The 27996-nt window shown below is 49.4% G+C and overlaps 2 protein-coding genes across 2 annotated transcripts; one reads left to right on the top strand and one right to left on the bottom strand.

The window, feature by feature from the left end:
* The first annotated feature begins 3 nt into the window (after nucleotides 1-3).
* MEA1 (male-enhanced antigen 1) lies at nucleotides 4-1325 on the top strand. The gene is made up of 3 exons (XM_041424178.1): nucleotides 4-368; nucleotides 448-562; nucleotides 629-1325. The coding sequence occupies exons 1-3, from the start codon at nucleotides 15-17 to the stop codon at nucleotides 790-792; spliced, it is 633 nt and encodes a 210-aa protein (XP_041280112.1). The 5' UTR covers nucleotides 4-14; the 3' UTR covers nucleotides 793-1325.
* On the bottom strand, nucleotides 1208-27996 carry PPP2R5D (protein phosphatase 2 regulatory subunit B'delta). Its single transcript, XM_041424170.1, has 16 exons — nucleotides 27931-27996; nucleotides 27434-27529; nucleotides 20780-20999; nucleotides 19509-19708; nucleotides 19025-19135; nucleotides 17609-17701; nucleotides 17020-17150; nucleotides 16849-16908; nucleotides 16094-16202; nucleotides 15171-15224; nucleotides 12227-12397; nucleotides 10150-10277; nucleotides 7578-7679; nucleotides 5032-5104; nucleotides 4456-4572; nucleotides 1208-4106 (listed from the first exon to the last, which is right to left on the bottom strand). Exons 1-16 carry the CDS (start codon nucleotides 27994-27996, stop codon nucleotides 3969-3971), a joined length of 1869 nt encoding a protein of 622 aa, XP_041280104.1. The 3' UTR covers nucleotides 1208-3968.

Raw genomic sequence — 27996 nt, forward strand, 5'->3', positions numbered from 1 at the left:
GATGGCGACGCTCGATGGCACCGGCGGCGCGTGCCGGCGGCACCGCCCGCCGCGCCCGGGGCCCGCTTCGGGACTACAACACCCAGAGTGCCCCGCGGCGGCCGCGGCGGTTCCGGGTGGCGGCGGCGGCACCTCCTCGGCGCCGCGCCCGGTGTATGGCGGTGGTGCGGAGCATGGGCCCCGAGCGCGTCTGTCCCCGGGAGCCCGGGCCGCCGGAGGGCCCTGACGGCGCGGCGGGGTGGAGCGGCGATGAGGAGGAGGAGGAGGAGGAAGAGGAGGAGGGCGGCGGGTACTTGTATCAGCCGCTGAGCCAGGAACCGGAGCAGGGCCTCGGCGACGCGGGCCCCGGCCTGCAGGAGCGGCTGCAGGTACCGCCCAGCGCCTCTCGCCGGGCCGGGGTCGGGGGCACCCGCGGTCCCGACCCCCGCTGCCCGCCTTTCTCCGCAGATGCTGAGGCTGCACCTGCCCGACCCGCCGGTGGACAGCGAGGAGGAGAATGAGGAGGAGGCAGCGGAAGGCGCCACGGCTCAGAGCAGCCACAGCTCCATCCCCATGGATGCAGGTAACTGCGTCTCCGGCGGGACCTTCCCGGGGCTCCGCCGCGGTCTCACGGCCTCTCTGTTCCCAGAGCATGTGGAGCTGGTGAAGAGGACGATGGCCAGCGTGAAGCTGCCCACCCTGGGCATCCCTGCGTGGGCCAACCAGATCTCGGAGGAGCAGTGGAAGGACGTGGTGCAGCGCACGCTGCAGGCCCGGCAGAGCCTCGGCGGCCCCCGGCCTCAGTGGAACTGAGGGCTGAACTGCGGCACAGGGGCTGCAAACCCCAGCCCTCCCTCCCTCCCTCTACCCTGCAAGCACCCGCTGCCTCCGAGCCAGGTGCTGACAGGACTTGCCAGTATCAACCTCCCAGTTTGTCCCACTGACATTGTCTGATTTTCCTTCCCACTCCTTCTTCTGGGTTCTGGCTGGTGCGTAAGTCAGTGTGATGACCTTGTGTTAGCTTCCTCTACCTCTGTGGAAGCAGATTGCTTTCCATGCCTGGATGTATATGGGGCGATGGGGCTTGGCTGGCTTTGCCCAGATTCCCTCAGGACAAACAGTGGACGTGGCCCCATGCTGACTGTTCTAGAGAAATCACTCTCCAGGCTAGGGCCCCTCCTCCCAGGATAGGGTCTGTGTGTTGGAATATCACAGGTGGAGCAAGATGTGTCATTCCAAGAGATTGGTTTTATTTAGTTCTGTACATACAGGGACATCTGTACAAAATCCAACACTTTCATACTATGTAATGCTCTACTGAAAATAAAGTACACCATATGTACATATGAACTGTAAGCAGCTTAATACTTGTGTCCAGGGTGTGAATGCAGTAGTTTTGCTTTTTCCCTTGGGAGGAGCAAGCCAGGTGGAGTGGAAGAGGCAGCTCCAGTTCTGTCCCTTTGGCTGATGTGGGGAAAGGCATAGGCAGAAATGAGCAGCACTAATGCTAGAAACCAAGTATTGAGCAAGGGGCAGCTGTAGCGTGGCAGATGCAGGTCTGCCTAAGAGCAGTACATGTGGTGAGAGGGTGAGCACACTCCCCCCTGTCTCACATGGTCCCCTTCTGAGGTGTCCAGGACACTGGAATGAATAGGCAGCAAACAAAGGATGATGTGAAGGTACTAAGCCTAAGTTCCCTGACCCAAAACAAGACACAAAAAGCTATGGGAACATCAAAGCTGTACAGCACATAATCATGATGTGTTACAATCCTGCCCCTGCACATGGCACAACCCCAGCAGCATTCCTCTGGCCAGGGTCAGGGGCTGCCAGCAGAGACAGATCATCTGCAGGACAGTGCCAGCCCTGCACACCACAAGATTCTGTTCCCTCTGCAGGCAGAGCAGCCCACAGCGGGCAAAGGCAGCCACTGCCCAGCAGCCAGCAGGCTCAAGTGAGGGCATACCATGCTGTAGCAATCTAAAAATGAGGTCTTGGCTTACAGCACAATGCTAAGCAGCCAGGTGGAGAGCCTGTGCTGAAACAGGAAGGAGCCTCCTGCCCAGCCCGAGCCTGGCAGCCCTCATTTCCACCGTGCTGCTCTGGCACCACCCGGTGCGTGTCCACATGCTGTGCCAGGCGTGAGGTAATTGATTGGCAGCTGATCATGAGCTCAGACTAATGTTCAAAATAAGCAATAACCTCCCTGAGGTGTTTCTGAAGTCTCCTGACGAACTGGCCCGTTGTGTGAGGCGGAGGGGAGGTGGGGCCCTGCGTGACTGGGGGGATCTCACACGTGCACCCGCCAGCTCCTCCCAAGAGATGGTGGCATTCCTGATAAGGGCTGAGCCGGGAGAGAGCTACACGGGGCAGGGATGCAGGATACACAGGTCAAAACAGCCTTGCTGGGGTTGGAGGAAAGATGTGCTGCACACCAGCAGAAAGATTAGAGGGGGTGATCCTCTGACCTGGAAATGGTTTACTGGTGAGGACAAGCAGATACACCAGAACCTTCTACAACATCCCGTGCTGCTGCAAAGCAGTGCCAGGCTAGCACCAACCCCGCAGGCTCCCTGCACTACTGCAAACCCACTTAAGCTTATGTGTCAAGAAAGCAGGCACAGCAGCTAAGAAGCAAGGACTCCCTCTCTATGACAAACCAGCCTCTGAGGTGGCACCTTGGCCTGGCACTAAATCTGCACCACAAACAACAGGGGTGAAAGCTGGATCACAGTAGCACCCAAGTGCTGCGCAAGCCCCTGGGCTATCAGCAAGTGTTTCTAAATGCTAAGTTAGCACGAGCCCCTGATGCACCAAGTGATAACTGACAAGGGCCTCGGGCCACAGCAGGTGCACACGTAACAGGACAGGTGAACTTTGCTCAGAGCACCCACAGAAGCGATTCAGCACTAGTGCTTAGCCATTGATAATAATGAGGAGACAACTGAACACTCAAACTCAGCCACACCCTTGTGAGGTGTAGCCATTGCTTCCACTAGCTTGTGGAAACGACTAGCAGCACAAGCTTCCTAGAAACCCTGGCCCTGAAGAGCTAAGGATGGGATACAGAGACAAAGGGAGAGCTGCAGGAGTATTTTAATTGAGCAGGTAGAGGAAGAAAGTAGAAGTCAGTGGCTGACACCTGCTACAAAGCGGGAAGTTAATTCTGGGCCCACAATTAACCCGAGACATCGGGAAGGAAATGAGTCAGCACGGACCAACACAAACAGCAGAAGGAATTCACTTTCTCACAAGAGAGCTTCTAAGGATGCTCTAAAGGGAGGACTGCAATAGCATGTAGTGCTTGCACCCAGCTTAACTGGGGGTGGCAAAGCACTGAACCCCCACTCCACTGACAGGGGAACAAAACAAGGGGCTTGTAGCAAAAGAAAGGTGGAAGTAAACATTTCCTCCGCTGTGCATTAAGACCCTTCAGCTGTGGAGCTGCACCCCAAGGCAGGCTGGAGAGGCAGCAGAGCCTTCACAAACTCTGCTTCTGCCCCAAGCTCAGCCTGGCCTCTGACCATGGCAGGGCTCAGCTGCACAGGCAGCACAGGGCAGGTGTGGCGGAGATGGGCACTTGGAGTTTGGAGCAGCACACTGAGCCATGCACGGCAGGCTCTGCACAACGCAGAGCCTGAGCAAGGCTCTGGCTTCCTGGCAGAGTAACAATCAGGTGGCAGCTCACAGTGAAGTGAGTCCTGCCTGGACTGATAAAAACAGAGGTCGGGCAGGCTCCCCTAATGCCTGCAGAGCCAAGGTGGGAAAGCAGGAGGATGGAGAAAAAGCAGGAGGACAGGACAGTGGTGAGATACAAGTTATAACATAAAACCAGATCTACCCTGGAGGTATGCAGATTGCAGATGGAGTGGAGGACAGGCACAGCTCACCATGTTCATTCCTTACTTATACATGAGAACCGAGTGCATTTCCATGACCCCTGGAGGAAAGGGATGGGGCAGAGCTTCCTGGGCCAGCTCGTGAGCCCGTCAGAGAGCCTCCTGGCTTGAGGTGAGAAACTCTTCTGCTCTCTTGTGGGCCTCCAAGGCTTTTATAGTGTAGACGTCCTGTGGAAGCTCAGACTTCCGGCGCAGCAGAACTTTGTCCTTCTTAATGTCTTTCAGCATCTACAAACAAATCAAAGGAGTCAGGAATCAGTAGCAAACCCCTTCATGCCTTCAGCCTCCGACTCCAACTGCTCTAGGTTATGCTGGGTGGCACTGCAGCACGCTTCAGAACAGGCTGAGAGCCAAACACAGACCAAAAGGACACAAGCAAGTCCCACTGGCACTTTTTCCAGAATGAAAAGGTTAAAGGATAAACTCCACTCTTTAAACTACAGGTTGATCTCTTAATGATGAGGAGTGAGAATAGTGGCATTTACCTTCAGAACATTTGTAAAGAGCCAGTTCTGGCTATGCTGATGTGCTGGCTGGAGTGGGAGCAACTGTGAAAGGACTGGAGTCACGTACGCACCTGCACAGCCTCCGTCTCCACCGTTTTCTTCAGTAGCTGTATGTCCTCTGCAGTCGGGGTCTCCGTCTCCATACAGCACACAGAAGGCAAGGGTAGAGGTGCATAATACATGGGGTACTGCAGACAACACAGACAGCTGCAGAGTCAGCACTCCATCCAACACCACACCTTGTCCCCCAGCATGCTAACAAAGCATGGCTCAGTTCTTCCAGCTGCCTTCTCTGGCCCCCGGAAAGGCAACAGTAGGGACACAGGCAAGGAAGAGTATCCTCTCCCCCACTGTGCCCTCTGACTCCCAGCATGCTGCATGTGCAGCTGCAGTTCAGTGTGGTCCATAAACACACATAGATGCTCTCAATAAGGTAGTACTTAGAGGTCAGTGCTACAGAGGGACAGCCTGATAAAACACTGCCAACATTCCCAGAACACTGATTTTTGGGAGAGACCCATCACTGCTGCAGCGGTGTCCACAGGACTGAGATCAGATGCTAAAACCTGCTCTCATGGGCTGAGGCAGCAGGTCAAGACTCCCAGCACATTCTTGCCTCATTCATCCTAGGTCCTGTTGTCACTCACCTGGGGGTTCAGTCGAGCCAACTCCTCTATTTTCTGCCACATTTCTTCTCGTTCCTTCATCCTGAACCTTCCCCTGCACAGAGAGAGAGAGAGCAAGTGTGAACTCCTGGGGAAAGCGCAGCTTTCACTCACAGGATGACAAAAGCAAGAGACAGCAGAAAAGTGCAGGCAAGAGGAAGAGCTGCTCTGTCATTCAGAGACCCCTAATTCAGCCTAATTCTAAATCTACAGGTGAAATGGGGCAAGAAGAGGGGACACACTACGGCTAGCAGAGGGTAGGCAGGCATGCTCCTCGCTCACCTCAGAGCACAGGGTGGCCACACTGGGCTGCACAGGTACTTTTGACCTGGCTTTGTGCTGCCAGGAGTAGAGCAGAGTGTCTGGTTTAACGCCAGAGTGTCTGGGGTAATGCCATGACACCAGTCTGGATTTCAAACACACATTTTCCTGGTGCTCCCCAGATGCAGAGGGACAAACTATTTTCCAACAGAACTGGGGTTCCACTGCCCCTCTGTTCCATCTCTCTCTAGCCATAACACACCAGAGAGCTGCCCGAACACCCAGGCATAGCTCTTGAACTTGGCACAGATTTTGGCATGCATGTGAAGTGACTGTTCAGCAGGGTCACTTATAAATCATAGGACAGTGAACGTTTGCTGCAAACAGAGCTGAGCATCGACCACCCCTTGTTATTCTCTTCTACATTTTAAACATCTGCACTAAAAATCTCTGCTTTATGGCTATTAACCACATGACTTTCATCCCAGCTACTAGTCTCTCTAGTGCCCTATGTATCCATGTTAAGGAGTTCTTATACTCTGTAAGGACATCACACTCTTTAGAGTCATGTAGGCTTAGAATGAGAATGAAGCTGCCAAGCAGCAGATTACTCCACCAGAAAACATAAGGTCACATAAACACCTCCAACAAACCAACCCCAAAACATCCCAAATGAATAACCCATTCGGGGCAAGACACCATCTGCCCCAACTTCCTCACTGGTTTTCTAAAGGATTCTGATAATCCAAAAGTTTAAAGGTGTCTGGGGAGACTAGAAAGGTGCAGTCAGCCCATTTGCACTGAACAGCAGAGACAGCCTCACCACATGTTCCTGCAGAGTCTGTCCCTCATGACCACCCTGGCTGTGGCTGCACATCTGGGGGTGCAGCAGTGACAGGCCTGAGCTGGCATGTCACTTGTAGGCATGTTACCTAATTAAAAATGAGGCTAAGCCATAATCAGACCTCTCAACATCTGGTTGCAGCCTAACAGTGAACACACAACTATCTCCTTTTCCCCATTTCCTATTTACTGAGTTTGTTTGCACATGCAATCCTTCCCACACATGCTGTTTTCTAGTTCACAGCATAAGGTTTTCTGAAACCTAATTAAGCACAGAGGCACTAGACCAAAAAAAAAAAATCATCTTAACATGAGCAGAAAACTGCAGCACTACCCATCCTTTTATTGGACAGCACTGAGCTGTTCAGTTGAGCTTTTTCAGAACAATTCTCCATCAGTCACACACCAGTTCTGGGAACAGTCACCTTCAGCAGGCCAGCAGCTAAACAGAGAGAAAACTCCTGATGGAAACACTAGGTAGATCTTGTAGGAAATGTACTGTGACTTAAAATGTATGTAAAGATATTGGTGGGCTTCATAAACGGCCTCGAATGGGAAAAAAAGAAAACTTGCTTGCTCCCATTTTAGATCCTAAAAAACCTTAATTTCTCCATAAGCAGGTTACTCATCTGAAGGTCTGATTCATAAATCAACTAATTACTTATTATTGAGTTATTGACTCCTATTTCACAAAACAACAGAATGTACCCCAGAGTTCTACACTCCCAGTAAGGATTATCTCTGCTCTCCCCACCAGCAGCCCTGGCTCATCCAGGAATGAGGAGCATTGTTTTACTATTTTATTTCACTAAGTCAGCAGAAAATAGATCAAAAAAAAAAAAAAGTTTCCTTCTCGCTTACTGGACTGACTCAGCTCACCAAGGCAAGCCATAGAAGCACCAAAATCAGCACAAGGCAGCAGAAAAAGTGGAGTTCTTTCCTCTTTACAGCATCATGGCACAGGTACTTGCTGAGCTCAGATTTTATCCCCACCATTCACTCTTTATCACTGGAAAATTGAAAGCATCCTGTGGCATGAAAGATGCATTATGCCCACTGCAGCAAAACTCTTCAGAAAAGCCTTTCTAAAGCAATAGATTCTACTGACATCACTACAACATTTATGAACTGGTAAGTATTTCCAAGGCAGAACAAAGCTGAGTATTCTCTATGTGGCAATCTATTTGCTCATGACTCAGCAAACTCTATCAACCTTTTCTAGGCTACCTGCTTCAGCAGGACTGAAAGGGTTTTTATCAGGGTACACCTTACCCCTGCTCAAAGTTATGGCTAAGGAATCCTACTTTTTGACAGAATTACTTACCACCTTTCCATTTCCCCTCTGCCTACTGGCATCTATCATCTGTTACTGTACCCCAAAGAGACTTTAGGATCAAGTTACTTGGCAAAAACCTCTTACTCACTTCTGCTTCTCTGCCTTGTATTGCTGTGTGCAGTCATCAAAAAGCTTTTGGTTCATCTCCATGAAGAGCTTCAGTGCATTGTAGATCAGCCCATGAATTGTCCTGCAAAAGAACGAGGAAAGGAGAACAAGTCATGGTGGGCAGGTTCTTACACCTCAGCTGGCACCAGCAGCACAGACAGGAGGTAACAGCAGCAGCAACTCATTCTACAGTGATGTGGCAAAAGACTCTCACACAACCCCAGCTATCACCAAGGCAAAATCCCTTCCATAAACACAGCAGGAACTGTACAACAGGGGGAAAGAGATGGAAAAGAAAGAGAAGACCCTGGGACAGGCCTGCTGTGGTCAGATTAATGAGAGCAAAAATACACATTCATGTGTTCATTTCTTGCAGTCAGAAGTGGGAAATGAAGGGGGGCCTGTTCAAGGCTGTTTTCGAGGGGGCTTTAGTGCCTCCCACTGTTCACACCACATATACACAGTGCATATGCACCACATATACACAATGACTTTTTTGGGCTGCCAGTATTTGGTCATGAGCTTTTCCACTGAGCTGCCCAAAACACAGCCAGGCAGCAGCCCTGAAGAGATGGGAACCAGCACACAGAATATCGCAGAAGAAAAGTCAGCTCTGTGTCAGTGATTTATGGATAGCTTGCACTGTGTGTGAACTCCCTATGGGACAAAGACTCTCCCAGGAAATGAAAACAAGGGTTGAAGCTGTCTCTGAAATACCTGACCCAGAGGCAAAAGATGAGATTCAGCAGACTAAGCTCTGTGTCTCTACCAGCACTGCAAATGGAATATCAAAGAGTGATGCAACCCTGCTAGACTTAAGCAGGCTGTCTGACCAAATAGATGAAATATGTGAAGGAAGAGGAGAATCTGAGGTACTCAACCTGCCCTGAGAATATGTGGCTGTTGCTCAAAGACAAGGAGAAATAAGAGGAAAAGACGTTCAGAACTCCTTCTTCAATACCACTGGGAAGCAGACCAGAAAAGACAGGAACAGCAGAATCATGAATCTTGGCTGCTGCAGGGACATGGAATGGGTGAAGGGTTTCAGACAAGAACATAAAGTCCTTTTCTGAGCTCTGGACTTGTCCAGCCTCCCTAGAATTAATTTTTAGCTAATTCACTAAAGGAAGTGTGTTAAATCAAATTAATTAAACTTGAATTAATTAGGTAAGGTATTAAATGAAGAAGTCAGAAGAAAGGAAGTTGATAAGAGAACCATAAAACAGAGTAGCATCTAGGAATCAGACACAGGGGACAATATTTGACATGGACAGCTGCCCAGTTCGTTCTGCTTTCTCTGTTTTTCCTGTACTCAAGGAGTCAGGCACTGTATTAGCCAAGTTCTCTGGTCACAGAGAACATAAGGGTGGGACATTAGTTAACAAGCAGCCAGAAGTCAGATGGAAAAATCTACTGCACACTTCTGAGAGACTGGCAACATTAGTGATAGGCAGGTATCAAACTCTATGCAGACTCAATGGCCCCAAGGCTGGTAAAAGCAGGTGCCTTAACCCTTGCAGAAGCAAGCCACTCTGGTCTGCTGTGGCCCTTTTCCATGCTGTGAAGAGATGGCTGGGGGCAAAGTCAGAGGACACTGAGAAGCTATATTCACATCCTAACAGAAGCTGTAACAGTACAGGATTTATAGGGTAAAATGCAGCTGCTCCCTAGATGGAATGCTGTTGGCATGCTCCAAGCCTGCTCCAGGATGGTTCCCCACAGACACAACCTGCAGCCACAGCCCTGCTGAGGGGGATGGAACGGAGGCTGGAGTGGAGTGGAAACGCCGTGGCCAAGGTCCCTGGGAGTCCTGGCAGGGATCTCCATGGTGCTCTGCAGCTGATAAACTGCACAGGGCCTGTCAGCCACGGGAGATAGGAGGTGTCCTGTGGCTGAGCCAGGAACCGGGGTGAAATCACCCTTCTTGGATGAGCTCGACTCCATTGTAACTACTGGGATCAGTCAACAGGCTGAACCCATCTTCTTCCCTTTCTGTGGGTAAGAAACATACTCTGCACACTGGATACTTTTACTGGGAATTAAAGCTTCTCTGAATTGCTTTGAATATGTTTTTGCAGTCAGATACTTTCACTGGCAGTCCCCGAACCTGTCACAATTTTATGTTTATAAGGAATGTTATTCCATGAACTGTCAGTGGAAGTCCTTCCCAAGCCATGGCAGTCACCAGCAACAGGGAACATAATCAAATAAAATGGAAAACCTGCTGAGTGGTTTCTCTTATGCTATTGGCATACTTCCTTGAATAAGTCAGCTGAACTGACCCAGCAGGACTGTTCAATGAAGGGTTCCTTTAATAGGACACTGGCAGACTGGTTGGGCACAAGGGTCTTGGTTTTCCTGGGGTGCTGACAGAAAACTCAGAGGGTTCAGGAAATCTTTTTCCATGATACACACTGATACCACCACCAACCCCCGGTCTCAGCAGCTGCTGCCACCAAGCACCATGCATTGCTGCATTGCAGCAGCATGCCCCAAGACTGCCAGTGGGTCAGACAATCCAGCACGTGTCAGAGCACGGGGGAAAGACCTACTTGTTCCAGTGACTCTTGGAGTTCTTGTAGAGTGCTGGAAACATGATTGGGAGGATTTTGGCTGCATTATCGCTGATCAGGCTCATGATATATTCATTGTTCCAATAGTACAGCGCTCGCTCTGCCACCTGCAGCAGGAGAGAAAGGCACCCTTGAAGAGGCTCCTTCCAGTAACACCTGTGGTGCACAGGGAAGCCACCACCCAGCCAAGGAGCCCACGTGCTTCCCCACAGCACAGGCCTGACCTTCATGAACTTCTATGAGGCCATACATCCTTTGCCTTAGACACTTCTCACTTTTCTGAGACAAGCCTCATGTTCTTGAACAGACAAGCCTACTGTCTTATATCATCAATATAGTGATGATTCCAACATCCTTTACACAACACTTGACAGTAATGTCATCTACTACAGGTCCCAATTCAGATTAGCTTCAAGCCTTCTTCATTTCCTCAGACTGTCCTCTGTGAAGTTCCATTCCTCCCTGGCTTTTCCACAACAGCGTCTCTCAGGGCTTTGAAGCTTGCTTCAGTCTCCAGTCCCACAATTCAACCCCCTGATTTAGTAAAGGTGGAAATATGGAAAATCTTGGGACAGCCATCCTGCTCTAACAAGACAAACAAGTCAAACAAGTTTCTGCACAGTGACAGACAATGCAGGCTAATTTCTGCATTTAGTGCTAGCTTGAGAATGGCCTAAAAACCTAGAAAAAGAGACATCCAGACTCAGTTTTGCATTTCAGATAATGCAGAACTTGCTATATTCCCTTAATATTCCACACAAGTAAATTAAATGAAACTCACTTTGTGTTCACTTACCTAGCTTTTGGTTTTCAAGATCTGGTTAAGCTTTTTTCTGCTAGATTAACACACAATTCATTCAGAGAAAACTCATTCCCACCAAAGTGCTCAGACTCACCAAGAAGTCAATTCCTAATTTTGCTCTTCAGACAAGCTGTAGACTGCTCAGCCTGACTGTATGGGATGCCTTTGGGATTAATTCTCTTACACTCTAAAGTGTTTGCACCTTCTCCAGGTTTCTCAGTATTGTTCTTCAGAATTTGGCAACAGATGAGGGCTGCTATCAAGTACAGGATGTCTCTCCTCCAGCCTTTACCCTACTTTATTTAAGCTCCTTAGTTCCTTCTGGTAGCTGCCTCCACACCCAAAGGTCACATTAGTCCTTTGGTTCCCACCACCACACCAGTAATCCATGTCCATCTGGTTTCCATCATGCTCCCCTAGACCTTTACACAAAACTGATTTTTTTACATACATGTGTGATCTAGACTGACCTTTTTTTTGGCTTGTAAACACATGACTTTGTACCTCTCTATATGAAAAGACAAACTGAAGACAGCCTGCCTCACTGTGCAGTCTCACTGGGAGATGACTGAGTCATTTTTTCTTTAACACTCCACCTATGCCTCGGTCAACCATGTGTTTGGCCAGCAAGCTCTCTTCTTCCTGGGCACTCTTCATGGCAGTCTAAAACAGTGAGTGAAGAACACCTGCTAGGAGCTACTAGCAGGTCCTACCACCCTTAAGACAACCATCCACAGAGATGATATTAGCCAGCTACCACACCAGTTTCCCTTCAGTGGAAACAAGGAAGAAACAGACTCCAGCACTTCTCCAGTATACCTCACTCTTTACTACCTGTGCCAGAATAAAACAAAGGACTTTCCCAGCACAGTGTCTTTGGTTGGCCTCTCTCCAATACTGCAGAGTGCTCGGTTTTACTTCAACAGGGTGACCCTGGATGGATCTCCTCTGTCCTTGCTAGCCAGAACAGGAGGTGGCAGAGCACCTGTGCTCCAGCCCCAGCCTGCTGCAGCACAGTGCTGAACAGCACAGAGCAGCAGGAGAGGCTCCACAGATCTGCTCTGTTTTCTCTTTGGATGAGCTCATGCTGTGGTTGTGCTGAGGATTCTCACTGCTTCCCACCACGTGTCACCCCAATACTTGCCCTGGTCACACCTCCACGTGCCAGATACAAGCCCAAAACTGTGGTATCACCCTCACATGCCAAGTGGATTACAAGTCAATGCTCCATCTCCTCCCTGAGCTGCAACCTACCTGGAAGTGTGGGCTGGAGACACATTTGGCCAACTGCCTGAACAAGGGCTCCATAACTTTCACAAACTCAGACGGCTCAATCACATCCAGGATCTCCTCCAGCTCATTTAGAAACATCACCTCTTTGGGACTGTGAGTTTTCGGCCAGAACTTCAGCAAGCCCACAATCACCTGAGTGGGAGGAGTACAGAGACACTTAGAGGCTCAAAGTCAACACCAGCTGCAAAATAAATTTTTAAGTGTCTGGTCACAACAGCAAGAGGGGAGGAAGTAACAGAATAGACTTTCTCAGTAAGTCAGGACAGGTGACCAGTGAAAAAAGAAGACAAAAGCCCAAACTCTGCAAAGTTACACTCATGGCAGCAGCTCTGCCTAGGTTGCTATGATTTCTTATTACAAGTACAAAGCTTACAATCATTTCTTATCCCCATCACAGCTTAACACAGAAGGGTGAAACTGGAGTGGGCAGCACTGGCAGACAGTGCAAAGTAACCACAGAAGTTCAACTAATGAAACTGGAAATGCTATAGAGAAGGTCTCTGAAGAGTCATTATTCAAAACACTATAGAGCTTGAATACTGGGGAGCACTGAATAAATAAAGCAATGGATGGGTTTGGGACAAGGAAAGGAAATACTACTTCACACTAAAGTAACTGGATTATGGAATTCATTCTTGCAAGACTTTATAGAGACTCGAAGTTGAAACAGACTCCAGAATGGAACAGACAAGTTTATGGAGTTTACACCTAATGGTCACAATTAAATATGACAATGCAGATGCAACTTGTAGCTGAGTAAAACTACTGCTTACAAGAACAGGGAAGGACTATATCTCACTAGATTTTATTTGTTTATTTTTAATACTGCTTCCTGTCCCACCCATCTGCTCCTAGACTACTTCTAGCCTATAAAGGTGGGATCCAAGATGCAGCAGACCTTCACTCTGTTGGAAGAAGAGATGCTTACTCTGTGGACACAGAGTCACACACAGCTGGCCATAGGAGCTGCCCTTGCAAACCCCTGTACTTCAGCTACCTGATCCTGAAGTCAGGCACTTGAGAGGAAGTTCAGAGCAGCAGAGGACAGTAGTGGGCAGTGCAACAACAGGATTAGGGATATCTGAGCATTATGTTTCTGCCAACTCAAGGCTTGAGAAACCAGCAGACCATTATCCCCAATGTTTGTCATTATTCATGTCTGCCATTCAGGCCACAGTCAGCTGCAATGACTCAGAAGTCATTTCACCTACAGCTAAGGTGGCGTGAGGTGTCTGCAGTCTGTGTTTGCTGTTGCTGAGCACATCTGAGGCCTTGCTCACCTGACAGTCTTTCAGACTGCTGTTGAGGCAAGAGCTACCATGTCAAGCCTTGCAGAGCAAGCTTCTGGGAGGCCATTCGAGGCAAGTGTGGACCCAGGGAGTAATCTGGCCTCTTTCCAGCACTGCTGGTAACATCTCCATACATTCAGACTTGCTGATGCACAAGCCCTGTAATTCTTCCAGACTTCAGTTACACCAGTCATCTTGGGGGTCTGTTCAAAACTCTCACAAGCAAGGTGCTTCAACAGAACCCAAGCTGTGACCAAGACCAAGTATGGTCTTGGTATGCCTGGTTGAAACACAACACAACTCTACTGAAGGTAGTGAAATTGGGTCATTCCACTGCTTTCCACAAGCACCAAGCCAGACCTGGCTCTGTAATCCAGGGGCCACTAAACAGCTATCCAGAAAAAAAGTGATGAGCTACAGAGCTTTACTGTCTGAATAAACTGCAAAGTGAAGCCTACAAATATTGACAGATTTCCATTTCTTTCTTCTCCCGCAACCTTTGAGGTGCTTTGGCAGGAGGCTGTAGGACTGGATGTCAGCCACAGGAAGTACTCAGCATGATCAGGAAGCTACTTTAAGCGGTTTGCTTCAGAGCAGGCTTCTGGGAACAAAGGAAATGGAGGACCCAGGTTTAAAGGAAAAGCCAGGAGGTCTGCTTCAGCACTGCTGGGGTCAGAGCTGTGGAGCCAGAAAGCTGACAACAGCTGACCAGCTTCTACCCAGCACAGGCAGGCTCACCATGGGCACACACGTTTGAGCCCAAGAACAGGACGACCTCAGCCAGCATTACTCATTAAAACACTCACACTTTTGGTGCTCCCTGCTACAGTGACAGAAGTGTGTGTTCTCTGCCCATCTGCTGTTTTGAGCCTGTGAAGCTCAGCTCTGTAGAAGACATTTCCTGGCCTGCAGTGGGTGGAGAAACACTTGTCTCCTTCTTGCACTCTCTGCCAAGCTGGCATTTAGCCTGGTTAACACTGCAGGTTCATGCAGACAGTAACTAGAATATGTGAGGTCACCATTTACACTGCTCACATTTTAGAACCTGCTGTTTCCCAGCACTATATCCTGAAGGTAACTGTGTCTACAATGTGGCTTACCTCTACAAAAGTAGCAGACTGATGCTAAAGCTGGAAGGGGAATACTTTCAGGAAGGAACAGTGGCATGCCTAAGTAGATGTTGTGTCCCAGGTTCCTAACCTCATCCCCACAATTCTGCAGCCAACTCCAGCAGTCTGGAGGAACTCTTACTATTTCAGGGCTCCCACAAGCTCTGGTTCCATCAGATGGTCATGTAATTTGTCTCTGCAGTATCCCTCATTAGCCAGAAGCTCTGCCCTGGAAGAACAGCTTGGTATCCTGTTCCTTCTGCTACACCAAGATCTGAAGCATAAAGGAAGATCAGCCCACCTTCCTGAAGCTTTCAGGAGAGAATGCTAAAGGCTTGCACATGAGGAGTACAGCTGCTTCTTCTCCCAGGGAGCCAGGCAAACCCAGTAAACAATACCACTGACTCCCAGCCTCTTTACAGCAAGGGTGAAAAAAGGCTTCTCTAAGGAAGCTGTGAAGCTTTTTGGGATTTGACTGTCACACAGAAGTGAAGCAAGATTACTCACTGGCTCTGTCAAGCTGCTGTCTTTCTCCAAGAACTGTACAACACAGTATGCCAGCTGTAGGGAAAAAAAAAAAAAAAACATGGCAAGATTAGAGCTTCCTCAAGTATACCCAAGACTAAGTGCTTCCACCTCCTAGGCTGGAAGTAACACCATGCCCATTATGTTGCAGCTCTAAACAAATCCAGTTTACTGATGGCCAGTGCAGACTTTAAGACCAAGGAGGCAGGGCCTGAGATCAGGACATTTGTGTAATTTAAAGGACAAAATTTCAGTCACCCAGAGCAGTCCACAGCCAATACATTCAGATGAAGGCACAGCTGCACACAATGGGGAAGAACAAACCTGACTGACACGAAGCTCTGCCCCACAGAAACAGGGCTGAGAGAACAGACATCCCTACTTAGTACCCTTTTTTTTTTTTTACTTCCTATCCGAAGTTCTCATCTTCTCTATTCTTCTGTTATGTACTCAAAATTGGAAGAAATTAATCTCTAAACTGATCTAGCAGACTAGCAAGCCAACTTCTCCACATATCTCAGTGGTGACTAATAGCTGATACACCACATGCACAGGCTGATGACTGCAGCTAGGAAATTTACCTCTGGTTTCAGCAGGTCCCCAATATTTCACAAGCTTCCAGTACAGAAAGACAAAGCAAGCCACAGCATTAAGACACTGGGAAATGTCAGGATACTCTCCTATAATCCAGTGGCACAGGCCCAGACAGCACAAGAATGGAACAACCACTACAGTACGGGACTAGTGCAGAGCCCAGAACATCTCACAGCAGGAACTTTGTACTATGTGGCTTGGTGCATAGCTATAAACAATTAGCTTATAAAAAATATAAATATATAGAGCTTTTAACAGCTGTAAGCTTTTGCAAAATCCCAATCTGCCCTTGAACTTGAAGCACTTCTCACCTGTGGATGGTACACACTGAGAGACTTCACTTTGTGCAGTGGTAACAAGACTCTGATGAGGAACATCTTGTGCTCTTCCTTCAGAGGCAAAGCAAACCCATTGATTATGCTGAGAAGAAACAAGAGTCTTGTTAAAATTTTGACCCAGCAGAAATACAGTGCCTCTCACCAGCCCCTTGAGGAAGCACCAACCAAAAGCGTGGTCACTGCAGCCCAGCCTGCACACTGAGCTCAGCAAGAGTGTTCTTGGCAGGCACCACAGGGAAATGTCTCTGATGGAGCCTGGACTCTGCTCTGTCCCTGCCACACTGAGCCCACACACACTTAGGCAGAACCTCTGGGGAAGGCCAGCACTGAAGCAGCTCAGTGCTTGAGTCTTGTGCATTACAGAACAGGAGGATGGCAGCACAACAGGGCCACAAACAGAAGGGAAGCTGAAACCTGGGAGAAGGCTGCCCATTGCTAAGGCTTCTCAGAGCTGTGAGGAGCTCTGCTCTGTCACTGCCTGCTGAGGCAACATAGTAAGTGTGACGTGACTCAAACTCTAAAGAACAGGAGACAGACCTGGGGAGGAGAAGGCTACCACTGTATTTATCAGCACGCTGGGGAATACTTTATGCTCTGTCAGACAGATTCTCTGGAAGAGGTACCTCCTGCAAGGACTGCTGAAGGAAGGCACTGCCTTTTCAGACAGCACACTGGGCTGGGAGGCCATTCTCACTATGGCCCTCTGGGACTCCCAAAAGTGGCCTTACCTTCCCAGGATCTCCAGTAGCTCTGCAATCCCATTGTGGTGTTCTGTTTCATAGATGAACCTAAAGAGAAGGATGGGAAGTCACTGCCAAATGCTGGATACAGTCTGGTAAGCAAGTGGAAAGAAACATGCTGGAGACAGGGAGTCTAAATGGTAATAAGAAAGACCTCACCTGTAAAATATATTATTGATCTGCCTCCTCACATATGCTCTCAGACCCAGGAACTTCCCATAGATCCTGTGCAGAATAGTTTTTAGGAAGTCTCGTTCTCTGGGGTCTTCACTGTCAAAGAGATCAAGCAGCTGTGGGGAGAGAAATTCAGTCAGTGCCTGCATACTGCCTGTCTGGGCAAAGCTACCAGCACCACTGGGCACTGCTCCTCTGTGGCAAAAACAGCTCTTTCAGTTGAGTGATGCCTTCAGCACCCTGAGCACAGTGGTCATTTCCCTGAAACATGTGACCTCCTAGTCACAAGCTGGAGCCATCATCATTTCTTTCACCTTCAGAAGCACAGGGATGGCCTGCACATTCTACAAAGCTGCACATCCCCAGCTTTCCCCTGCAAGGCCCCTGTGCCCCACTCCATCTGTACAATGAGTTACGAGTTCCAGTGACTACAGCTCACTCACAGTCTTGCCCTGCACAGAAAATTCTCTGCTCATTCAGGACAAATAAAGAACAGTCACATCATCAAGCACCAAAATATGCTGCACATTCTTCATAAAGGTGGTGCTCAGTGGCAGGGGCAGTGATTACTTACAGATAGCACAAACTTCTGGTCAATGTATTTCTTGGCTACATTTGGTTGAAAGTCAGGCGACTCCAGGAACCTGAGGAAGAACTCGTACACCAGCTGTTGGGGGAAAAGGAGAGATTACTTAGAAATCTCCCTGTCCTCTCACCAGTGTTTACTTCACTCCTTCTCCTTAAGGATTCAGGGAAAAGCCAGGAAGCCCAAACAGGAGCATAAAACCCAGTGTTTCCTTACCCACTGGGATGAGCTCAGCTGCCCTTGCTTTAATGGGCACATAACTGCCCGAATCTGCGTGAGATCTCATCACCTCCCAAAGATAACATCCACCTACTCAGATAAAGACATTAGGCCTGGGAAACTCTTCTCCCATCTTCAGCACACATCCCTACAGAGATCAAAAATCTCCGGAGATGGCAAAGGCTCAGACTCACTGGATGCCCTTGAGACATGCCAAGGAATAACAGTAGAGCAGAAAAATGAAACAGACCCCAAAAAAACATGCAGTGTCCTCTGCCTCCTGGGTACTGACTCAAGGTTGGCTTGGCCTCACTAAGCCAGGAGAGCAGCATGCTGTGTCCCACTTGGAAAACAAAGGGCAGCTTGCTTTAAGAGGGCTGTCAGTGCTGAAACATCAACTTCTGGCCCTGCTGTTCTCTGAGAGGACTGAGTCCACTCTCATCCCTCCCAGTGGTTCTGAGGGGCCACTAGGTCAAACAAGATCAATGCATTTGAAAGGTCTGACTTTGGAATTGAAGGAATGATAGGACCATGCATCTACAGGTAGGGCCTAGCTGGCAAGGACAGCAGTAAAAAAACTGAGATGTTGACCAAAAAGCTCAGCAATCAGTTGCCACAAATCCATGCTGGCTGCTGCTGACTCAATTCCGAGAAACAAATGCTGCCTTGCATTCACAGCACTCTGGTGCTGAAGACAAGCTATTTCTATCAATGCTCACATCCCTATGTCAACTGCAGCAGTGAGAAGTGATTAACCACTGCTGCAGAATGACACCTTATTTCTTCTCTGTATTTTCTGCTTCATTCTGCAGTACCTGCCTCTTTTTCTGCCTTTGTCTGCTTGACAACACATCCCTGTGCAAGTGCCTTGAGCTTTCCTCATGACTTCCACTGCTGAGCTTTGCTAAACCATGCTCACTTAGCATTTTCCTAACCCTTTTTACCTAGCCTGTCTAAAGCCATCTGCAGGTGAATGTTGCATTCAGGCACCAGCCAGTTCCCAGGACAGCCTTGCTTCCTGCACTAGCTAAGAGCCACCTCTGACCCCTGAGTGGCAGGCCTGGTCTTTCCCCAGCAACCCTTGCAGGCTGGTGAAGCAGCAGTGGCAGGGCTGGCAGCCTCTACATGGATTCTTAACTTCCTGGAAATAAATTCACCAGATCTATATCCCCCACCTCTCCTCACCTGAAGGTGTGGCCAGGCAGCCTCTAATGTAGGCTCATCTTCTTCAGGGTCAAATTCTGCTCCAGTGGGATTGGACGATGGTGGGAGTGTCCGGAAGAGGTTCACTGAAAACTGAGGTGAGTGAAGAAGTTGCATGAATGACATTCTAACACCTCATGATGGTCCTCCATACAGCAAACCCTTCACTGCAGTGTGACACACTGTGATTTGTCACAGCTGTGCCCACACGCTGATCCCTTCCTGCAGGCTGCAGGGCTACAGTCTGCACAGGACCTCCCCAGAGTGCCAGAGACAAGAGTTTCCAGCTCTCCCTACAGCAGCCACTGACACTACCACCACCCCCACACACACTTCTCTTTCTGGAGGTGGGTAGATAAGGAATGGTTAGGACTGGGGTCACACTCCTCTCTGACAAATCCCCATCCCCTCCTCCTCCCACACTTCCCTGTTTCTTTGGCACACAAATGCTGGCTCCATGCCCTACCATGATAACAGCTTCAGGGTAGATGGCCTCGGTGACAACATCACGGTTGTGTGTGATGTATTCCACCATCTCATTGAGACCTGCTCGCTTCACCTCCTTGAACTTCAGGTCACTGAGGGGGTCAGAGATGAAGTCAAAAAGAACGCAGCACTGCCGCAGCTTCTGGATGAAAAGCTCTTCTCGTTCGTGTGGAGGAGCATCTGTCAGAGAAAGCAGGGACATTTGTCCTTGGAGACAGGCAGAGCATCTTCCTGGCTTACCCAGGTAGCACTGTGGTTTGCTCCCTGTGGTTTCCCCCTCCCCTGTCACACTGCCCTTGAACTGCTGGAGGGGAAGAGGGAGAGGCAGTGTTATCCCTGCTATGGACATGGGACAAGGGAGGCAGAGAGGCTGCCAGGCCTCTGAAGCAACTATCCCGTGAGAGGATTTCAAATGGGGTAGCAGTTTCTAACCTGATAAGCATTGATCTCTTCCGTGTACAGAGAACACTGAAAAGGGAACTCAACCAGCTCCCCCCACAGACCAGTGACAGCCATGTCCTGCACCCCAGAGACACAAAGGGAGCTGGGCAGCACACACTGTAGCCCCTCCTGCCAGAGAATAGGGTGGAAGAGAGGGGCCAGGGTGGCAGGAGCTGTACATTAACAGATTCTCTTTTTGATACAACTGGAAACTACACATTGCCTCAGCCTTCCCCAAAGGCTTGTCTCTGTCTGTGAGCAATACCAAGCAATGGCTCTGCCTCAATGACTGCTGAAAATGCTTTCTCCTTGTCCATACTCATGCTTAATTGCAACATAATGTACACTAAGTGCTAATACCGAGTTGCCCTAATGTGGACAGGTTCAATTGCACTATGGTAATTTGCAATGGAAACACAATGAGGAGGAAGCCTGCTCCTTCCCCAGGAATGGGTGGATGTAGGAACCAAGGACAGTCTGCACCAAGGTCTCTGCACTTTACCACCTTCCTGCACAACCTGCTGAAGAATCTGAGGCAATCCTCAGTACACGGAAGCAAGTTTAAATACCTCAACTGGGAAGCTAACTATGAAGTTTGCATTCAGAATACTCTGATTATTTTAGACCATCCATCAATTCTCTATGTGCTAACAAGCCAAGCACCTTTCCCAGAACCATCCTTGCTGCACTGCCCCTGTAACTAGCTGGACACTGGAAGGGCTGCTTTGGAAGAACCCTTACATCACTGCACTCTGCCTGGAGAAACTGCAGCCCGTCATGCAGGTCACTTCCACCCCACTGCCTCTTTACCTTTGAGGGCTGGGAGTTTTTGCAGCTCCCGGTTTTTGCTCAGATTGAAACGGGAAGAGCTGTGCCGGCGCTCCTTCTTCACAATCTGGGGTCCCCCTGAGTACTTGATTTTATTCAGCTGGGTTGGGGGGGGAGCGCTGTTACTGGGCCGCTTGTTTGAAGTTGGCTGCTGTTGTGGCTGCTGCTGTGGCTGCTGAGGCTGCTGCTGAGGCTGCTGGGCCTGGTGACAGAGAAAAGAGTAAAACAACTCAGAAGCTTTTACCTACAAGCCTCGTAAGCAGACGCCATCAGCATCTTCTTGGAACGAAGAAACCAGGCAGGTTTTTCACTGTTGCACTTGCAGCTGAGTGCATCTCATCAGCTCTAGAGCTGCTGGTTGCCTTTGAAGCATACCTGCAAAGTAAACATCAGTTTTACTCATGTCTGCAAGGTACCACAAAGACACTGGAGACTCTCAGCACAGCCAGTGCTATGGATATGGAAAGCAAAGTCACATCTTGTGACAAAATTACATGAAGAAGAAACAAGAATTTTCTGTGATCCAAACAGAAATCTCAGCGTGCTGCTGTCCCTGCAGAACTCTGTACAGCACACAACAAGCAAGTTTAGAAAACTAGCCATTTGCTTTCTTGTCCTTGTGCAGGGAATCACTTGTGAAAAAGCAAAGCATGTAGTACAGAGCAGACATAAAGGCCTTGGAAAGGCAATAGTGAGGCCCACTACAATCATTGCTGCATTCATGGTCCAGGAGCACCTATAAACCACATGGATCATTCATACATATAAACATACACAACCTTGGATACCAGGCTGTGGGCTCTCCCAGCCCATCCTGGCTGCTCTCTCCCATCTCTGCCTCACTGTTGTCTGGACTTTTGTAGATGGGCTTTTTCCACATCACTCCTTTTAGCCACATTCTCCTCTCCCACTGCACTCCTGTTACACTGCACTAACAGAGGCACTTTCTCATGTTTAGCATGTGACCAGAAACTCAAGCCAGGGTTTGCTCAGCTCAGCTCTCTTCTGACCTTGCTGAAGCTCTCCTGGTTCAAGTCCCACTTGGACCATAATGACTCAATAACTGACTCTTTAATTTCACACTGACCCAACCTGTGGAAAACTCAGACAAAAGAGGGCAACATCCTGCCAGGAAGCAGAGGGATTAGCTGGAACCAGCACCCAGCCTACCCTGGCTGTGCTGCATGAGCCACCTCCTTCCTGCTGGTACACGAAGCCAAGGAGCTGCAGGATGAACCTGTTTAGGATACAGCAAGAATAGCACAATGGATGGGGAGCAGAGGGAGTGAAATTCTTGGACATCACCTCCTTCTTTCCCTATAATTCTCAGCTGCCACATAGAGCACGGTGGTATGAATGCACACCTCACAAGAACATGACCAGCAGTGCTCTAAGGGAGTGCAGGAGCTCAGCAGAGCTCACCACCCTCCAGATGGACAGTCTGCTCCTGGCTGAGCTGCAGCTACTCTGCACAGTCCTTTCCCTGAACTGGTTTCCAAAGAGGTGCAGCACAACACTGCAGTGCAAGAGCAAGAGTTACTGTACCTGCAGCATGTGGGAAGGCAGCAAAGTAGGAACAGGGAAAGCTGTCTACAAGGAGATGTTGCTCTACAGATTGGGATCTGTAGAGCAAGTGTAAAGACCCTCTGTAGACAACAGGGCCCAAGGCAAAACACCCATTTTTTTTTGCCAAGCCATTACTTTTAATGAGAAATCAGAAAAATTCTGGTTCTGGTCTGGCTTTGTTTGAAGGAAATCTTGAGTGGTTCTGTTTCAAGCTCAGCTCCAAGCCAAGGTGGGGGGAGGACAACAAGATTTGAACTATCTGCAGTTTACATTTGTTTCAATTCCCCTCACAGAGTAGCACTGTCCCATGATGAGAGGAGGGAGCCAGATGAGCTTGTGATAAAAACTGCAGTGTGTGCCAAACAAAGCAGGCCCAGACTACAAACTGGAGGCAACTTATCCTAAAGAGTAGTCTCTGCTCAGTTAAGCCAGGACAAAGCCTTGCTGGCCAGCCTCCAAGACTGAAAAGTTCATTCCTCACCCTGAGTATCTGGATATCAGGGCCGTGTGAGCCACTCAAAATATTGTCTGACTGCCTTTGGGAATCCTCAGCTCTGCATCACTCTCCTTCCACAGGGAAGAAGAGAAAAATCTGAATGCTGAGCCACTACAGAGCAAAGATGGTAGAGAGAGAAGCAGGAGATGGACTGGTGGCCTCCCAGGTAACACTGAAGGAAGCAGGACACATGGGCCCTCCTAGCTGACAGGACATGCCTGTGTACTCCTCACCCACCCAAAATCACCACAGGCAAATGTTCAGAGCATGGTGTGTTTACTGTATGTGAACAGGCTGCATCAGGGGGCTGGAAAAGTCCACCAGCCTTCAACAGTCCACAGTCTTCAACATCTTGCATGAAGAGAGACAAAACATAGTTTCAGGTTTAGCTGCCAGCTATTTAAGAAACAGTCATGTACATGCAAAAGTCCCACAGCTGAGATTGCTAGGGAAAACCTGATGGTTGGAGAGGTCAGATATATGCTGCAGTGCTCAGAGGGTTTATGATGGGCTGCTTGTACAGGCACTTCCTGGGATCAAGTTGAATCCCTGCTTTCAGGAGGTGCTTCCTGTGGCAGGCCTGCTGTCCTGCTGCCTTCAACACCTCCTACCTTGGCACATGAATCAGTAGAGGCTTATTTTAAGTTTCCTAACACTTTCTTCTCTGAAGTTTCCATCCCTGAAAACACAGCAGACTACTGAACCTGAAAGCTTTTCTCTTCATGCTCAGACTCTTTCTCTGACACCAACACCAGCCAACTGCTCCATGGCTGCAGGCACCTCTCTACCTGAGCAGGCTCAGCCTCTTCCTGACAAGCAGAGCTCACACACCATGACAAAGCCAACACCTTGTTGGCTTTTGCTGTGGCTGCTATACTGAACATGCTGAAGTGACCAGAGAATAGCACCAAGCACAGTGGGGTAGTCCCACTTTCCCCACTGCAGTGGAGCAGCTCCTTGTGCCAACAGGACAGGCCACCCCTAAATGAAACTGAATTAGAACTCCTGCACACAGGATCCCTGCCTCCAGAGCACTTCCTCCCCACTGGTTCCCACCACCTCTCCTCCTAGTTAGGAACTTGCCTGCACACGTCAATGAGCCCCAGGCCCTGAGCTTGCTCTGTGCCATTCCTCTCCACCCCAGAGAACAGAGATCCTCTTCCCCCAGCCACCCTGAGCTGTGCTAGCTCCTCCTGCTCTCCCCTGCCCGTGCATGACCTCACCTCTGCAGGCACTCCTACTGCAGCTGGGTGCATCGACACTCGGGAAGCCCTTTCTGCCTCACTGGTCCCTTGAGCATCCCCTGCTTGCTAAGCTTCCCAGCCCAGATCTGCTCTCAGCTCCTCCTCCTCAGATGACTCTTCCCTTCCCATCTCTCAAGTCAGTACCTGCTCTCTTTGTCTGCTGTTACACAGCTTCCCTATTAAAATGAGGCGCTCTGCCTCAGAAGTAACACGAACACACTGTAATGCCTGTCTCTGAATAATGAACTCCAGGTACTGCAGTAACAAGCCCCATGGAGATATGTGCAAAACATGAAAATACAGCTCACTGAAAAGATACACCCTCTCCCAGAGCTGCAAATCTCATCAGCAAGGCTCCAAGCTGCCCTTGAGGCTGCAGAGCAACTCCCATCTTTACTGCTGCTAATGCCTGCTCCCACTTCCAGGTCATTAACTCTTTTCCCCACCCAGCTGCCTCTCCCAGTCTTTCTGGCCACGAGGAGTAACTCTTTCCCATCCTCTCATTCAACACTGCTTTGGTCTCTGACATTATTTATTTTTTTCCCCTTAAACAGCTACACAGAAATTCCCTGCATTCACATGCAGAGGGACTGAACTAAGTATACCTTTAATTTCCCACTCCCTGCTCTCATGTTTTGCTCCACTGCTCCTTGTCTCTTCCACAGCAAACTGCCCCCCCAAAGCCAGGGCCTGGCCAAGCTCTGCTGGCTATTCACATCAGAGAGATGCTCATCTTGGAGTAAAACTAAGAGCACTGTAGTACCCCTGTACTTAAGAGAGAATCCAACACCTGCCTTCCCTTGTGGATGTGCCTGCTTTTCCACATATCTGCCCTTCCAGATCAGCTCCACTAAGAGCTCCTTTGCTGCAGAGAACAAAGCACTTTGCTTAGGGGGTTCTGGACTGGCTCCCACCCTCTTCATCTCTCTCCACAGAGATCCCCATAGGAGCTCTTTGTCCACTGCATTTGCCCAGATCCATCAAAACAGAGCTGCTCTGCAACAAGCTTCACTCATCCCACCAGCTAGACAAGACAAAACAAATCATAACTTTCTGGTACAGGATAAATTAAAGCTGGTTCTTTCCCCTACTCCATGGAGCATGGTGTGAGAGAGAAAAGCAAAAGCTGGAAGAGGGCTGCCCACATCCTGCTCCCCTGCTGCAAGCCCAGTAAGCATCTACTGAGATATGAAGAAAAAGGAAAGATCTCTTTAGTGCACCCAATTTTCACTCTAGAACAGGCAACCGACCAACCACAACTCCACAAGGGAATTCACAGGGCATGAAACTCTCACAATGGCAGCAGAGGTACCCAGGGTGGGCTCAGCCCATCAACCCCACCAGACAACACCACTCCCAGCGTTTCACAAGTCAAACCACCTCTTGCTTCTGACATAAGGAAGGAGTTTTGCTCCCAGCACACATTACCTAATTCTTTACACATTGTGAAAGTCAAAATACCTTTCTGTGTTTCCTGAAGAGCAAGAAAATCGCATTCAAACTGGTATACATTTCTTCTTATCAACCAAAGAGCTCTCCTCCATTCTGCATCAGAGTACTCCAGAGACAGGAAAGCACCAAGAGGGAACAAACTTCACTGCAGACTCAACAGAGAAGGGAAGAGACCTGTGGCAGTACACACTGCAGAAGTGTCTCCTTTCTGCTCTGCTCTCTGTTCCTATGATCAAAGGAGACGCAGCTTTCCATCTTAAAGGAGGGCTGGATTTTGTCTGGAGTATGAGGAAGTGGCTAGGTTTGTTTTGTGGGAGGGAATTTTAGACACATCACTTCTAAGTTTCTCCTGCACCCAGGCAAATATTACATGCCATTTCAGGTCACAAAAGGAAGCTTGTCACCTGTGACATTCTTCCCTTCTTACTGCACCACTTGCAACCAGGAGAGCAGTGCCACAGCCACTGCTGATTTGGATGGGCACATCAGAGTGACCTGCTTTGCTGGCTATCCATTGCAAGACCCAGACTTTCCTACACCTTTCCAGAGCTGTGAACTCAGCAAAGAGTTCCACACAAATAAAAGGAAAGTCTGACCCCATAATGCCAACGCAGGAGTTCTCTCACTTCCTTGGAGTCTGCAGGCAGCTCTCCCACCAAGCTGGTTTCAGCTGCGTACACAGAACAAAACAGACAGAGGAAAAGGCCAGGGTGGAGGATCTACAAAACTGCTGCCTGCTCCAAGGCACACAAAGTAAGGCTGATTCCTTGCTGCCCACATGGCAGGTGCACAAAACTGAGTGGCTCGTAGTAGGTTTATTTTCTGAGGCTCTGCAATGCAGATCTGTGCTTCGGAGTAGACTCTAAAATAAAACACTGACTACAGCCATGCCACTGTACTACACATGTATTCCTAGTCTTGATTAGCCCTACATCTCTCCCATGCCCAGCCCTCCAAATGACAAGCACAATGTGCTCCAGACAAGACTAGAGCACACAAGCTTCTATGGATGTAGAAGTGGCACAGCTTGTTTGCCAAATTGCAGCATTAAAATAAATAAACCACACATAAACGCATGCTTCCTCAGATGTGTATAACATCCTTCTGAGACAATTCTCAAATTCCACAACCACTGCCTGAATGCCAAACAAAATCAGGACTACCAGAAAAGTTCCACTGAACACAACTTTGTGCTAATTCTAAGGACAGCTTATCATGCTATCATATTCTGCTGAGGCCATTCTAATGTATCTACCCTGGCAACATCCAAACTGAGAGTGAGACTGCACATCTGGGAATACAGATTGTGCCTTCTTGTGAGGAATGCTGCATTCAGCAAAAAGGCTGTTATATCAAAGGAGAGCCATTGAATCTCTAGCAGTTTATTCTTTCAAGTGTTCCTATCCATTGCTTCCTAATCTCACTCCTCCAGAAAATGCCTCAGAAGAACAGATCTTTTCCTCTTGCTTCTCACTACTCTCCCACTCTGACACAAAGTGACAACGGAGTTGATGGCACTTTGCTCTGACAGGAGCAAGGAGGCTGCTCCCATCTGCCAGGCTTCCACCTCCTTGATAATCATGGCGTGCCCCTTTCTGGGCAGCCAACTTTGCCATGCCCTGCCCACCTCTGTGAGCACCACTTGCCCTCAGCTTTGTGCCAAATGTCTTTTTGCAGGGCTGTAGGGAATGAGACTCATCCGGTCTCATCCATAATCATTGTTCCCTTTGGGCCAATTTTCCTTCTCCGACTTCCTAAGATCCTGGTGACATGTGTTATCTGGTGGAACAGCTTGAAGTAGTTAAAATGAAAGATTTAATTCCTCCCCAAAGATGAGTTCGCACATGCACACTGCTGTACCCAAGGTGAAAGCCTTACCTCTTCTGAATTCTCTGCCCCACCATCCTTCCCGCTACTGCTGCTGCTGCTGCTGCTGCCAGGCTTTGTGGTGCTTTTGGTAGACTTTGGAGACTCCTGAAAGGATGAGAACACACTCAGAGAAAACTCCACCTTGTTCAGAATTTTAGCATCTCTCTGCAGAGCTCAGGTGTGTGCTGCCACAGACCACTCCCGCAGCACGCCCCGCTCCGGACACCCACTCCCAGCCCTTTCTCCCTGGGAGAGGCATCCCGAACGGCTCCCGCGGCGGCTGACGCCCAGGGCGAGGCCAGGCTCCCAAGCCCAGGAGCGATGCTGGCATCTCCCGCCCCGGTCACCGCGGGCTGACCCCGGCGGGGCACCTGCGGGTGACAGGGCCGTGTGCCCACCCAGCCCTTCCCCGGGGCGCGGCCTCATCGGAGATACGCGGTGCCAGGGCGCCCACAGCCCCGGCCCAGCCGCCCTAGGCGGCGGCAGAGGCGGATCCGGGCCCTCACCCCGCCGGCGGAGGGAGCAGCGGGGCCAGGGCGTGGGTGCGGCCGTACCTCCCCCACCGGGAGCAT

The sequence above is a fragment of the Onychostruthus taczanowskii genome, unplaced genomic scaffold (assembly GCF_017590055.1).
Source record: "Onychostruthus taczanowskii isolate IOZ18803 unplaced genomic scaffold, ASM1759005v1 scaffold80, whole genome shotgun sequence".
Classification (NCBI taxonomy): domain Eukaryota; kingdom Metazoa; phylum Chordata; class Aves; order Passeriformes; family Passeridae; genus Onychostruthus; species Onychostruthus taczanowskii.

What these genes read in the sequence shown, in the direction of transcription:
- MEA1 (XM_041424178.1), top strand. Translation starts at nt 15, where the DNA reads ATGGCACCGGCGGCGCGTGCCGGCGGCACCGCCCGCCGCGCCCGGGGC. An exon ending in GCCTGCAGGAGCGGCTGCAG is followed by an intron (nt 369 to 447) that starts GTACCGCCCAGC and finishes CTTTCTCCGCAG; the next exon opens with ATGCTGAGGCTGCACCTGCC. An exon ending in CTCCATCCCCATGGATGCAG is followed by an intron (nt 563 to 628) that starts GTAACTGCGTCT and finishes CTCTGTTCCCAG; the next exon opens with AGCATGTGGAGCTGGTGAAG.
- PPP2R5D (XM_041424170.1), bottom strand. Translation starts at nt 27,996, where the DNA reads ATGCTCCCGGTGGGGGAGGTACGGCCGCACCCACGCCCTGGCCCCGCT. An exon ending in ACCCTGAAGCTGTTATCATG is followed by an intron (nt 19,136 to 19,508) that starts GTAGGGCATGGA and finishes CACTCACCTCAG; the next exon opens with TTTTCAGTGAACCTCTTCCG. An exon ending in ACAGCAGCTTGACAGAGCCA is followed by an intron (nt 12,398 to 15,170) that starts GTGAGTAATCTT and finishes CCTCCCACTCAG; the next exon opens with GTGATTGTGGGCTTGCTGAA.